This window comes from Musca autumnalis, unplaced genomic scaffold (genome assembly GCF_047663935.1).
Source record: "Musca autumnalis isolate F117 unplaced genomic scaffold, ASM4766393v1 scaffold_1, whole genome shotgun sequence".
NCBI classification, from domain to species: domain Eukaryota; kingdom Metazoa; phylum Arthropoda; class Insecta; order Diptera; family Muscidae; genus Musca; species Musca autumnalis.
In genome coordinates, this window is record NW_027411644.1 from 258,372,325 (window position 1) to 258,387,956 (window position 15,632).

The 15,632-nt window shown below is 34.8% G+C and overlaps 1 protein-coding gene across 1 annotated transcript; it reads right to left on the bottom strand.

The window, feature by feature from the left end:
* Positions 1–140: 140 nt before the first annotated feature.
* LOC141389439 (uncharacterized) lies at positions 141–15,081 on the bottom strand. The gene is made up of 5 exons (XM_073960930.1): positions 14,082–15,081; positions 12,702–14,023; positions 4,228–4,618; positions 3,650–4,173; positions 141–392 (listed from the first exon to the last, which is right to left on the bottom strand). The coding sequence occupies exons 1-5, from the start codon at positions 14,310–14,312 to the stop codon at positions 236–238; spliced, it is 2,625 nt and encodes an 874-aa protein (XP_073817031.1). The 5' UTR covers positions 14,313–15,081; the 3' UTR covers positions 141–235.
* Between the last annotated feature and the right edge of the window lie 551 nt (positions 15,082–15,632).

The window sequence follows — 15,632 nt, forward strand, 5'->3', positions numbered from 1 at the left end:
TTTTCAGTGGAAATTTTCAGGTTTTTTTAAATATACCTATCATCTAACCAAGTTTATTGTCTTACCTAAAATAAAAATATGATAACAAATGTTATCTTTACTGTAACATTACTTCCCACAAGATCAAGTCACACATCTTCTTATTATGAAATGGAAAATCTAAATAAATTATTTATTAAAAGAACTAAAGTTAAAAACTAAAAATATTAGTATTCACTGGAATCATCATATCAATTTAAAGAAAATTCAATTCATCTCTATTAGGAGTGTAATCTGGTAGTAATTCCCAGATTTTCATGCGCCAACGTTGTCTTCTTTCTTCGGTTTCTTTTTCAAGCTGTAAAATTTGCGGTAGACGTTGCCAACAATCCAAAACTTTCCATTTCAAATGCCTAAAAATAATTTAGAAAAAAATATGTATGTATGTATAAAAATTCCACGGACCAGTAGCAAAAACTAATTACAGGTGAAATCGAACAGATTATGAAAGAAGGCCGAAAAAAAGAAGACACGTGTATCGGCGTTTTGAAATATTTTTGGAAATATTCCTGTTAGGATTCCTTGGAATCCTTCCATTTTAGGCATATGGTGTCTTTAGCAATATCACTGTTAACAATGTGAGGAATTTTTTTTAGTTACAAATTTTAACCCTAAAGTGAATCATTAAATTGGTCTTTTTGGTCCCTTTTTCCAAAAACGTTTTAAATCCCCTTTAAAATGTGATCAAATCGGAGTCGAATATTCTACAAAAATGTTCGCCATAAATTTTCACTATAGGCCCTAGAATACATCAGAACTCTATATCTAACCTGAAAGCCCAGAATCTATAAAAATCAAAACACGTTTTAGGGTTAATGTTGTACTTTATCTATGTTTAAGCCAAGTTGTCCCACAAAACATCATATTAGATGGATGACGTCAAAGACAAAAATATTCTGCGTTAAATTTTACTATAAGTCACCGAAGGAATGAAATATTTACATTATAGCTTCGTTCCAGTACTTTTTTAGTGGTAAAAGTTGCAAAAGAGAGAACTCTAAAAAATTGCTTTTATGTGCAACTTTTTCCAAAATGTACGGGAACGGAAAAGTGGTAAAAATTTGAAAAAATGTCAAAATAAAAAATGTCGTCACTTTGTGCCAAACTCTGACTAGAGAAACCTAGCTAAAAAGGACGTCAACAAAAATTAAACATTCCTCCAATAAATGATAAAACAGCTTTTCCATATCCATTTATCATGTTTTTTTACCAAAATTTTTAATACTTTTTATTTTTTCCATTTTATTATTTCCTTTCCGACATGTTTTTGTTTTTATTTCTTTTCCGACTTCTTGTTGTTTTTTTTTTTCCTTTTGTGTATATTCATCATTGAATCATTTTCCTAACTAGTTATCCCTGGTAATTAAATGTCAAATTTACCATTTGCTAGATCTGCAAGTTTCTACACAGCCAAATTTGTGTAGCAGAATATTGCAGAAGAGAGAACAATTCAGCGCCATATTTGTTCAAAGAGAACTGCGAGTTTTGCTACTTTTTGGTGTACAGGAACGCAATCCTATCACAATCTTGGAAAAATAGTACTAATGTGCAGGTTCTGGAACATAACTTATATAACATTGAAATATCTATATCAATTTTGCCAACAAAATAAATTTTACTATAAGTCAAATTTAACGGAGAATATTTTTGCCTTTGCCGTCATCCATCTAGAACAGGAGGAGGCATTGTGACTCACAATGATCTAGAATGATGTTTTCTGCATTGATGCTCAGAAAAGTTGGTGTATTGGTAGTGGTAAGATACTCTTTCCATTGCTAAACAATGGCAAATCAAAAATAAAGAGAGAATACGTGTGGTTTGTTTACACTTTTAAGTATGAGGGCGAGCATCGCTGGTTTTCTGGGACAACTTAGCTTTGTTCCTTTACTTTTTGAATGGTAAGGGTGGTAAAAGAGAAAAGTGTCAAAATTTCTCAAAATTGCTCTCTCATGAACATTTTTACCAGAAAAGTAAAGGAACGGAAAAATGGTAGATCTGGCAGCAATGTCAAAAAGAAACAATGTCAAAAGAATCAATTTTCGTCATTTATTTCACAGTTTTTAATTTCGTTTTGTCAGCGTTCGACTGTTTCTTCTGCTTTTCGTCCATTTTCTTCTTCATTGTGAAATAATCGTCAAACAAAAGTCGAAAAATCAGTTCTGCCATTTTTTACCTGCAGAAATTTTGCTGGTAGCCTGTGGTAGAAGAGAAAGCCATTTTCGTTCTCTCTCACTCTCTTAAAAATTGCTTCCAGTTTTGCCACTTTTCGGGGTTAAGGAACGCTTTGCAGGTTAAAAATGGTAACAAATGGTAAAAATGGTAACCTAAGGTAAGTAAAGGAACACAGCTCTTGTCATAAACATAGATAAAGTACAACATTAACCCTAAAACGTGTTTTGATTTTTACAGATTTTGGGCTTTCAGGTAAGTCCCGGTCCACACTAGCGTGAATTTTATTAAAAAATTTCATTAAATTATGCGTTTTTAAATCGAATTCCCCACTACAGCAATTTTATGATTTTACTCTACTATTGAAGTCGATCTAGAGCATAGCCGACCAAGAAGAGCGAGCGCTTAAATTGTTTATGTGTGGGTAAAATTACACTGACAGAACAGGGTGATGATTTTCATATTGAGTGTGAAATGAAAAATATATTGTTGGCGCGTTCGCTTTGTATGACTTAAATTAAAAATAATATAAATAACTTCATAATTTGAAAGTATTTTTCTTCATATGTTAATTTTTTTGAGAGAAAAAACAAATTGTATATAAAAATGATTTTTTAAGACTTTCTAAGCATACATACATTTTTTATTGATGCATTGCAGACGAGGCATTCTGCGTCATTAAAAATATTAATACAAAACAAAAAATCATTTTCAAATTCTTCCCTCCACATATTTGCTGTACAACTGCAAAATCTTTTCAGTGTACCAAAAAAAAAAAAACAAATAAAGCGGCATCAAACTGCTTGCATGGCATTCAGTACAAGACTGAAGTAAAAAAATTAAAACATTTGCTCTCTTACTTTGCGTTCGGGTCGCGTGTGTGTGATTTGCCGAAAAACTTCGTAACCATATCAATACCAACGAACGGGTTTGATCTAGAGACGCATAATTTCATGCAATTTTTTCAATGAAATAACTCTAATGTTGATCGGGACTAAGATATAGAGTTCTGATACTGACATTTTATGGCGAACATTTTTGTAGAATATTCGGATCCGATTCGATCACATTTTAAAGGGGATTTAAAAAGTTTTTGGAAAAAGGGACCAAAAAGACCCATTTAATTACTCGCTTGAGGGTTAAATTTTGTAATTAAAAGATTCCTCATATTGTTGGCAGTGGTATTGCCAAAGATTCCATATGCCTAAAATGCAAGGATTCCAAGGAATCCTAACTCGAATATTTCCAAAAATGTACAAATAGGGGGACCTTCCCCTACGCATTTAGGGTACTTCCCGGTGCAAACTTTCAAAACGCCGATACACGTGTTTACTTTTTTTCAGCCCCCTTTCATAATCTGTGCGGAGTTTCTTGTAATTTTAAAAAAGTTAAATTTTGTTGTACGTTGTAACCATTGACCACCAATGAAGACATTACTCACCATTCATGATGCATGGTGGCCTGTTTCATTTTTGTTTCTTCAATCATTTTCATGCGTTTAGTATAACCCAACCATTTGCCAAATGTCGATTCTGTCAATTTCAACTCATGATAATCAACTGCCACATGATATTTGCTACGCTCCTGTTCAGCGTAGAATTGCCAAAAATGAAGATATTTCCTTTTTAAAATAAGTTCATAGAAGTCATCAGCCTTTTGACAGCGACGAGTTTTCGAAATGCGATATATACTAAACCAGGCTTGAAAATAGGTTTTCTTGTACAAAGCTTGACGTAGCTCTTCACATTTACGCAAATTATCTCTTTTGCGTTGTATGAGGCGTTTGAAGCCCTCCATACCGATCCGCTTGAGTAGCAAACGTCTGTAAAAATCTTGAGCTTTACGTTGATTTTCCAAATAACGTTGACGTTCGCGTTCTTTGATGATTTTGGCCATTTTCTCTTGACGTCTCTTCTCTTTGAGGGCTTCGATTCGCAAACGTTTGGCTTCTTCATCTTCCAGGCGCTATAAAAATATTTAATAATTTAAAATTTTATTTAAAAACAAATTTTTTCTTACCTTAGCTTCTTCTAGGGCCATTTTTTGTGCCTCCCTTTCAGCCTCCTGCTGCAATCTACGTTGTCGTGCCTGTTCATGTTTAATACTTCGTTCTAAGGCTCTTTCCTGCATACTTTGCAAAAACTTTGGCATCAACATAGCCTTACATTGCAAATTGGCTAAATGTTCGTCTTCTTTATCGCGTAGATTACCAATCAATTGTAGGCATTTAGCTTTCGCCTTTGACTTTGCATCCCCCGAGCGTATAACAGACTTAAGTTCGGTTTTTAATTCCATCCTTGCTTCCCTAGCTTCTTCAGATAATTTACTTAATTTCAGCTCCATTATTATTCGTTCTTGCCGTTCCAATTTCAGCCGCTGTAGATCGATAATATCCTGTTGCACCTTTATTCTGTGAAGAAGGAGATGAACAAAGAAACAAGTAGAAATTCATTCGTGTATAAATTAAATTTACAAATTTCATAGTTTTACAGTCGGTCCTATCATAATAGGCAACAAAATCTTTGGACCATAACAAAGAACCTTTAGGGATCCTGTAGACAGAGATATGATATTATGATATTAAGATTCAAAAATAAGTTTTTTTATTACACCCAAAAGTTTAGAATGTGATAAGATGATCAGTTTATAACAGACGTGACCAAAAAGAGAACAACCCAAAATGTGAATGTATTCAAACTATTGGCAACTTATGACTGTGTGTTAGTGTGTTTTTATGCACGCACGCTACAAAACAAAAACAAATCAAAACATTATCTCTTTTTCGTACGCTCTTTTTTGCATTCGGGTCGTATGTGTGTAAATTGCCGAAAAACTTCGGCACCGCTGTGTCAAAGAAGAACACATTTGGTTTATAAGAGGTTCAGAACAAACAAGTAAGGAAAGCGTTAAGTTCGGCAGGGCCGAATTTTTTATACCATCCACCACGAACTGTATTGAAGTGATTTCCAAAAATTCCTAAAATTGGAAGATATCGTCCTATGGGGCTATATGAGGGCTTTGACCTATACCGACAAATTTCAGGTGGAAAGTTGTATACCCTTAACGAATGCTACAAAATTTCAGTCATTTCGGTGGGATATTGAGGTCACAACCTTCAAAATACCGAAAATCAGGAGGTACCGTTTTATGGGGGCTATATGAAGACGACCTATACCGATAAACTTCAGGTGGAAAGTTATATACCCTTAACGATGACTTACTACCAAATTTCAGTCACTTCGGTGGGGTATTGAGGTCACAAGCTTTAAAATAACCAAAATCAGGAGGTACCGTTCTATGGGGGCTATACTAAAGCGTGGACCTGTACGGACAAGTTTCTGGAAGAAAGTTTTATACCCCCAACGAAGGCTAAATACCAAATATCAGCCATTTCTTGGGAATATTGAGGCCACAACCTCCAAAACACCGAAAATCGGTAAGTTCTATGGGGGCTATATAGAGGCGTGAACCTATACCAACAAATTTCATATGGAACTTTTAATACACCAAATGAAGACCAAATACCAAATTTCAGCCATTTCGGTGGATTAATGTGGCCACAACCGTCAAAATACCGAAAATCTGGAGGAACCGTTCTATGGGAGCTGTATGAGGGCGTGGACCTATACGTACAAATTTCTGGGGGAAGTTCTGTACACCAAACGAAGACTAAATACCAAATTTCAGCCATTTCGGTGTGATAATGATAAAACCTTCAAAATGCGGAAAATCGGGAGGTGTCGTCCTATGGGGACTATATCAAAACATGGACCTATGTAAACATTTTGTAGTAGAAATTTTCTTAGCCTCTGGAACCACAAAATACAAAGTTACAACCGACTCTGTGATCAAATGGGACCAAAACATTCAAAATATCGTAAAGTGACGCGTACAATATACGGGTGTTATATGGGGGATATACCAAAACGTGATCCTATATAAACAAACTTTGGTAGAAATATTTTTTAGCCTCTGAAAAGACATAATACCATATTACAACCGATTCGGTGGTCAAATGGGACAAATATCTTAAAAATTACCTAAAACGACGAAGCGTCACGCGTCACTTTGTATGGGGGCTATACGAAAACGTGGACCTACATAGCCCGCTTTCAATACCAATACGTACATATAATAGATTTTACCAAAATTTCATACACCTACCTACGCTAGAGTGATTTCCACAGACGGACATGGCTATATCGATGTAGAATTGCACGCTGATCAAGAATATATATTTTATGGGGTCTACAATGATTATTTCGAGTAGTTACAAAAGGAATGACAAACCTAATATACCCCCAACTTATGGTGAAGTGTATAAAAAGCACCAACCATTGAAGGAAATTAGTGCGGCCTTTAGAGGAGGACATCATGGCAACACATTGAGAGGAGAAAATAGTACAAAACTGACATCAACTCCACCAACACTCCGGAAAAGAAAGAAATGTATGTAAAAAGTATGTCAGCTTTGGCGACAAAGAGAGAGAGAGAGTGATGACCTAAGCCTCTAATGCTATTCTTCCAATTTATCTTATACTAGCAGACCCGGGACCGCGTTGCTGGCCCGTCGTTTTATTTTTTTAATGGCAACTTTTTATGCCTTTTATACTTTACAATTCAAAAATAGGTATTTTGTATTTCATTTCTTCGGGTCCATTGTCAGACTGAGTTATTTATTGAGGATTTTAAATTTATCAACAGATTTTATCTGTAATCTTTCCAATCTCTTACAGACTTTGTCGGATTTTTCCGCCCAATGATGCTATTTAGGATTGATAATCGTCCATGTTCCCCATCTTTATCCTAACGCAATATATTTATAAAAGTATAAACAAAGTCGAATTCTTTTTAGTTTTTCATTGCTGACGGACAGATCTCACCATTTAAGGTAATTTGTAAATATATCTTTTTTCTTGATATCGTGTCACCTCCGAAATTCATGCCTATGCACACACAAAATTTCATGAAAATCGGTTTGTTAGTTTTTAAAATATAACATATACAAACAAGTTGTCGTAGTCGGACCTTCGGGCCCTAAGTAAGAATATTTGATCGGGAGCGCAACCTTCATTGTCTCGAAAATAAATTTACAAGCCGATGCATTAATAAGTTTAGCAAATATAGCGATTATAAAGCAATTGGCCCCCGAAATTCATCAACAAAATATAAAACATTCCTTATCATTTTCTGAAAATTTCATGAAATTAGGTTCGGTCATCAGTTTTAAAAAGTGGGCGTGGTCCGGTATTTTGGCTCCATATGTGTACCTAAGGTCGGAGACACAACCCATTGCCTCCTAAATTTAATGCTGAAACCGATATGGTCATCAGTTTGTCATATACATATCGCTCATTTACTCAAAGAGTGACATAACTCAAAAAATGCGTTTTCTGAGTTAGCAATTTCTATTTTTTCTACGACTTCTACTTCATCTTGTATTAAATTTGCACGCCTATATCTCTAAAACTCGACGAGTTACAGCTGATTTACTACAAGTTTGGCATAATTCAACAAAAAAGTTTTTTGAGTTTATGAAGCACTAAAACATTTCAAATCATGCTTGATATTGCACAGAAATTTAGCACTGATATCTGGCTAGCTGTTTGCAAAATATGGTCCAAGTAGTTATTTTATTTTTTGTGTTATAATCTTTTTAAGTTGGGAAGTCAAATTTCAATCGCCAACTTAAAACGCGTTTCTCTCGAAACTTGATTTTTGGAGACGTGTCACTCTTCGGGTAAATGAGCGATATAACGTTTTAAAGAAGGGCATGGGTATGGCAAATGTTCAAATTTTATGGAAATCGAGAAATAACATATATAAAAAGTAGGCGTGGTTGGGTCTTTAGGACCCAACGAAGTACATAGATTCTAGATAAATTTGTAAATTTTCAAACAGATTCATTCGTAATTTTTTTTGCAAATATAGCGTTTTTCGAAAATCAACACAATATGCATCCTATTTTCACCGGGGGACATCCCTGTACATTCCCTGAAGATTCAAGAAAATCCCTTCAATAGTTTTAAAGTCTTTGGGTACCAAATAAGTATCTCAAAATAATTTTAAAACCGTTATTACTGCTAATATTGCTCCCTCCGAAATTCAACAAAATATGCACCATCCCTGTACATTCCTTGAAAATTCAATAGTTTTGAAGATAGAATATATTAAAAAGGTTGGGCTAAGACGAACATTTTAGGAAAAAATATCCAAATCGGATAAATCCAGCAGTTCTCAACTGATGCAATTACCAACGAACGACATTTGATTTTTATTTATAAAGATTAAATAAAAGATAAATTTTATAAATAAATATTCTTGATGAGGAAAAAATTCTGAGTTGATGTATGCATGGCCATCTGTTGTAATCACCCTAATTGAGCTAGAGCGCTATGTTTTTGCAACCGAGTGTCTTTTTCCATAGGCAGGTCAAGTTCGAATATGGGCTATTATCGGTCCACGTTTTGGTTTTATCTACATTTTTGGACAGAAGTACCTGTTATTTCACATTTGAGGTTCCCAGTGGTCATACAACATCTCAACTAAAAATGTTCAGCTTAGGTCCATGTTTTGGTATAGCCCCCATACAACATTACCTCCCGATTTTCGATATTTTTAGAATTTTATCTACATTGTTGGACCGAACTATTCGCAATTTAACTTTTGCGATTCCCAGTGGTCACAAAACATCTCCAACAAAAATTGTCAACATAGGTCCATGTTTTGGTATTGCCCCCACATAACGGCACCTTCCTATTATAGGTATTTCAAGAATTTTAACTACTTTCTGACCGAACTACCTGTTATTTGACATTTGAGGTTCCCAGTGATGACAAATCTTCTTCACAAGAATTGGCAACATAGTTTCCTCTGGATTTTCGTTATTTTGAGGGTTTTAGCTACAATTTTAACCGAACTTGCTGTAATTTGATAATTGAGGTTCACAGTGGTCACAAAAATTGTCAACATAGCACTGTGGTGGCACTTACATAGGAAGGTGTGACAAAAATACTTCTAGATAATATATCGAACTGAAATTTGTATCAATAAGTCCTAGTGGTCTGAAAGCACTTTAACAAAAGTATTGTAGTCCTAGGTCTAAGTTTTCGCGTGGTTCCCATGTAACGAATCATCATGAGTTGAAGTATTTTACTGTTACCAACACATTGTTCAACCAAATTTGCCAGTACCGTACCAGTAGTTCTCGATTTATTTCGACAGATGTTAACCAAATATTCAAACCGAATAATATGTGTGACCACACACACCACAGCTTCCACATAGGGTTACCATTTATTTGTCGGTATTTTATAAGATTTAATCATCTTTTTTGCAGAATTAATAACTTATTTTTGGTTCTCAATGTGGGAAAATGTTCACGTTTTGGCATGTTGCAACATTAGGGTGTCCCAAACAAGAAAAAAATATTAAAGTGCATACCCCCAAAACCTTTTATTTTTCTTTCACGAGTTTTCAGTGTGGTTCCAGGTTCCATGATAAAAAAATACTTAAAAATATTCCAAAAAATATAAATTCAGCACATAAAACCAGGCTAAACTTTTGGCCATAACTGCTAAAACCGCAAATGTCCGCAAAAAGTGTAAACAATTTTGAAATCTACATACCCTTGGCTTATTTTGGTACTAGTGGTGATTCTTGCATATGCTTGGAAAGTAACTAAAACATTAAGGAAATTCATATATCTATATAAAACATTTTCATTTTGACCAAGATTATAACTAAAATATTTGGTAACCCTTGCAAATTAGAGGAATTGTTATAAGTAGGAAAACGAAGTTTTGGAGACTTACCCCCAGTTTTTGTAAAAAAAATTATTCTTCTCACACGAATTGTCAAATTTTGTAGATCGATTTACTCGTCTTACCGCAAATGTAGAGCTCTGATTTTTAAATGAGGAATTCTTTACTAAATATGGAACGCGTATACGAAAAATTAGGTCTGTATGTCATTTGGGTGAAGAGCAATGGATGCCTAAATTATTACGAATATTGAGGAACGAACAAAAATTAGTTACAAAAACAGGGGGTAACTAAATCATTCAACATAAGTTAAGGCCTGAATAACAGTCCATTGTTTCCGAAACTCGCTTATAACACTGTGACACAAAATGGAGGAGAAAATCTGGGTCAGAGATAATTCCTTTTGGGGATGAAAGCCCATGGTGAGTATATTAAGAATCTCGAAGGACAGATCCGCCGAGGGTCGAACTTACGAGTTATGGCGTGATGAAGTTTCTGCTGAAGTACCTGTAAGGCATCTGAAATTAGCGTTGTTGTTGTTTTAGCTTATTTATGAGATGACATGTCGAATGAAGATCATTTTCGTAGAGCATTTCGACCTTCTTACTCGCTTCCTTCAATGTCCATTTCGTCCCTTATTTTAAGAACCGCTATAAAAGTACCACAAGTGTGTAGTTAAAATAGATTTACTTTCGAGAAAGGCAGAGAAGACTAGTTTCGTCCCACGCCACTTGGACTCATCTTAGTTCTTTGTATTGAAACAATGAACCAATTTTATGACGACTCGAGCTCAAGAATAAATGTGACCGATGAATTCGTTTAAATGCGAATTCCATAGAAACATTCGCTTTTTTACTTGTTAACTTTGGGAGAGAGGTAAAGTTACGGCCAAAAGGATACTTAATTCTTTAGAAATCGAGCTCATAAGTTACTTGAGTTAGTTCCGGCAGGAGTCATTGGGTCATTATCTCAGGAAGCCCTAAAAAAATATACCATTGTAATAGGAGCCACGAAAATTAACAAGAAAGAAAGGGTTAAGTTCGGCCTGGCCGAACTTGTTATACCCTTCACCACGAGTTGTATTGAAATAAAATGGAACAATTAGTTTCCTTTCGTTTATAAAGAAGACAAAATACCAATTTCAGTCATTTCTGTGGGATATAAAAACTTCTGAACCAAATATTGACTCTCTATCTTTAAAATTGCGAGCTGTATCTTGATTTCAACAGACGGACGGACGGACATGGTTAAATTGACATAGAATTTTGTGCTGATCAATAATATATATACTACTTTATAGGGTCTCCGACGAATATTTCGATGTGTTACAAACGGAATGACAAATTTAATTATACCCTCCATATGGTGGAGGGTATAAAAATTTTGTAACGTTGTGTGGGAGGTACCATATTCGAACCTGATATGGAAGAAATATTAAGATAAATACTTTTGGACCAAATCGGTCGATCCATTCCATCACGCCCACCATTTTCATTTTAGTGAAAAAAGTTAAACTTTTGTGGACCTATCTTCGAACTGGATCTAGGTTAGAACAAAATATTACAAGATCCAACGTTTGGACCAAACAGCCAGACTGACGGGGCTATATAGACTCCAAATTGTCTGAAACGTCCAAACATATCGCACCTATTCAACAAAAGGGTAGTAAATCGAAATTTTAAATAAAATATTTCTAAATTTGTTTTTATTTTCGCGGAAAATCAACAAATATTGAAAAAATTTTAGAGTAAATTTAATTTATTCTAACTCAGAGTCCATATAAATCTCATAAAAATAAATTTAAAATCTCTACAGAATCTAGACAATGTCCAGAAAAATGTGAGACCAAAATTTTAAAGATTGGTTTTTTTAATTTGCATATTGCAGCAACAACAAATATTATAATCGCGAATAAAGGATTACATTTACATATGTAAAAATAATCAAAGAAAATCGCGGTTCAATTCGCGGAATTTTCAAAATATATTTTTGCAGATTTTCCTACTTTCAAGGTATCTATATCCGGCGTTTTAGTGGATGGATTCGAAAACGGAAGGGCTTATTAGATCCGGCACGTAAAAAACTAAAATTACGAGGGGTTCAGGGGTACCTGTACGACAGTTGTAAATTTAAAAGCCGAAAAATAGGTTTTTTTCAGAAAATTTACGGACCAAATTTTCGCCTTTGGACTCCTATTACTAGGAAGCTGTACGGAGCACACTCATGAGATACATCGAACGACGTGAAATCGTGAGTTCTACAATCCTATAAATAGTTTGGATTATTATCTATTTGCACCCTCTAATTATAAGAAAAATTAAAAAAACAAACTGAAATCAAAACTTCAAAATGTCAGCATCGATTTTATCGAGTGTATATATCGAAAAGTCATAAACTAGAACCATGTTGCCCAAGGGGTATTCTTTAGTTCTTTCTTTGAGCAAATGTTTGAATTTTGCGTGGTTCGCCCAGAAATCAAGAAAGAACACAAAAAAACTTGTTTACATAAACACATTTTTCCCAAATTTTTTTATATTACAACCAACGCAGCTTCCACGAAAATTATTTGTTATGGTCCATATTATGAAATCGTGGCTAAAACACTTCAATTAATATAAATATATTCATATTTTATAAAATATATTAACAGTTCGCGACTTAGAAAATGGTGAACCTCAACTTCAACGATTGTAAAACTTTTTTGAATATTACCATATACATACTACTTACTTATTTTGATATTTCTTGTTTATTTTCAGATTCTCAATACTCGATTTTTTGGTCGGCACCAATGAAGAACTAAACTCTGCACCATCATCTTCCTCTTGTAACTTTTCGCATTTCTTACGACGACTCTTCTCCAGACGTATTTTATCTAAGAAAATATTAATTTTTCTTACACGATCAGCATGACCATCAACATGTTCCCTTTCGATTTTCTCCACATGGGTAAAATGTAACCATTTGAGAAAATATCTACGCATTATACTAATCCGTGAATGGGCATTTGTTTCAAATAATTCTTCAATGATTTTATTTTGTTCATGGCTGGAAGATAAATCATCACCAACAGTTGTTTGTTCTTCTGTGGAATCGGAAGTTGTGGAATACAATATTTGTTTACATTGCGGTTTTCCTTCTAGCTGTCTTTTCGCAAATGTTGGTGGCATTTTTCCTTGAATAAACAAATCTCCACATTCCTGATTATTCACATCATATGAAGTACTACTGTTTAAAATTAATGTACTCTCCTGAGAATTTTGTTTATTTGTTATGTCAGTTTCCGACTTTGATGTCATTGTGGAAGATTCTTCTTTTTCTGCTTCCTGTTGTAGTTCCATTAATGCTTCTTCTGCCAATTCAGATATTACAGAATCTATACCCTCACTGGTGTTGGAACATGTAGAATTTTCCCTTTGAAATTGGCATACATTAACATCTTCATCGAAGCGTACACAGCGCAGGTGGAGACCATTACTTTGTTCAATATTCTCTTTTAGGGGTTGTAAAACATCATCTGTATTGGCCAATGGACTTGGTGTTCGTTGTGGTGGAGTTTTTGAGCGACTTTCATTGTTTCTATCAAACTTTAAGATTTCGGGAAATTTAGCTGTAATTTCATCCATTATCTGCCCACACCCATCATTAGATTTTGTATTCTTGGTGTCCGACAAAAACAAATTTTCTGTTTCCATAACTATTTCTTCAATTACATTCTCACTTTCTATTGTTTTCAAATCCTGATGCATCTCATGCCCAAACATTGCATTAACCTCTTCTAATGCCTCAATTGGTGTGTTATAAAAGTCCTCTATGTGGCGTTGTGATGTTTCCAAACTATCCATTATACCTTGATTATCTATCAACAAAGAATTGATTTTCTTTTCACAATAACGATTACGTTGGTTTTGCTTTTGCAAATGCTGTCGAAATTGTTGTAATTGATTTTCTATATAACGCTCCTCCACTGCAATATTATACGATTTGCAAATATCAACATTTTTGGAAAATGCCACCGTAGCTAAGGGTAATTTTCGGGGTATTTGTTTGAACTGTTAGAAAGAAAAGTTAGCATCTGACTAATCTTTGATGAAAATGGTCTCTACTTACCATTTCATGTCTTAAATCCATTACTAGTACGGGATCTAACTTATTTTCGAGTTTAATTGCACCATTCATTAAGTTCTGCTGGTTTTTTCCAACATAGTCGATTTCTATAAAACGTTTAACAGTCTCCGTTTTGAGATTAGCAGAATTACCACTGCCATGACGTTTTCGTATACGATCCCATCGTGTATCTTTATTGTGGGATGTTAATTTATTTCGCTTAATATGGGTCATTTTGTTGTAAATTTGTGAAAATGTTTTAATTTTTCTGTTAGAATGAATTTTTTTCTTCTATTAAAAAGTTGTTTGTTTGTTTGTTTCCGGATATCGTCGTCTAGGAAACACTTTGAATATTTCAGAGTTGTAATAAATGGGGAGCAAAGCAGCAACTAAGGTTAACAATAAAATAACGGTCAGAATAATTTACTTTGGCTTTTGGCAACTCGTTACCAGACTTATTAGTTCTGTTCCCGTACTTGTTTAAAAGTTGCAAAAGAGTGATAGTTCGCTCCAAAAAGCACGAGAACCGAAAAATTACAGAAACGTTACCAAGTGAGACCAAACTTTCCAGCAGAGGCGACGCCTAGCAAATGAACGTGATGAGCTTCGTCGTTCCAACCCCAGTGACCACTAGAGTCAATGAGCTGACACTGGAAGTTAACAGTTGATCGGTGCGCATAAACGGAGCAAGTGGTTAAATCATTTGAAGTGTTGCAACTTTGGAGCCAGAATAAGAAAATTGTGGGCAAATGTTACGTCACTCTCGAATCCTGGAAAGAAGGATGACAGGACCTCAGAGGTTGCGAAGTTATTTCAACTAACAGTTCGTCTAGCACCCTGGAGTGACGGGGCGAAGAGAAGAGTACTACGTCGCATCAGATCTCTTCCTGTCGAGGTTGAACCACCACAGTTTACAATGGATGATGTTGCGAATGCCAAAGACTTTTGAGCCTTCTCTCCTCCCCAGCAACAGAAATAGCTATCCAGAGGCTCAATTCTGTTTCTATGAAAGAGTGAAATGAAAAAATATATAAAGGAAATAAATTTCAAATGAAAAAAAATATAAAGAAAATATTTTACATTTTAAATTTTCATAGAACAAGAATCCAGCCCCAGTTGCCGATCATCAGCATGGATTCCGTAAGCAGCACATCAGTATAACAGCGCTGCACGCCATCTCCACACATACTTGTCGATGACTCAACCAGGATAAGCCGTGTGGTAGGACATTAATACTATGTTTACATTTACGAAATCCACTCGATTTCATTTGTCAATTCCTTTGTGTATACGTCAAATGAAAATTCATCTAAAATCGATTGGATTTCATTTGACGTTTGAGCAATGGAATTGACAGTTGAAATCGAGTGGATTTCGTAAATGTAAACATAGTATAATGGTGGCGCTGGACTTATCAAAAGTCTTTGATACTGTCAGGCATTCCACGCTGTTTGAGGACATTGAGCAGATAACACTCTGGCCAAGTCTGAAACGTTAGATAATCAATTACAGCTTTGTTCAAGGAACAAATTACCCCCAAAATTCTAGGGGTCA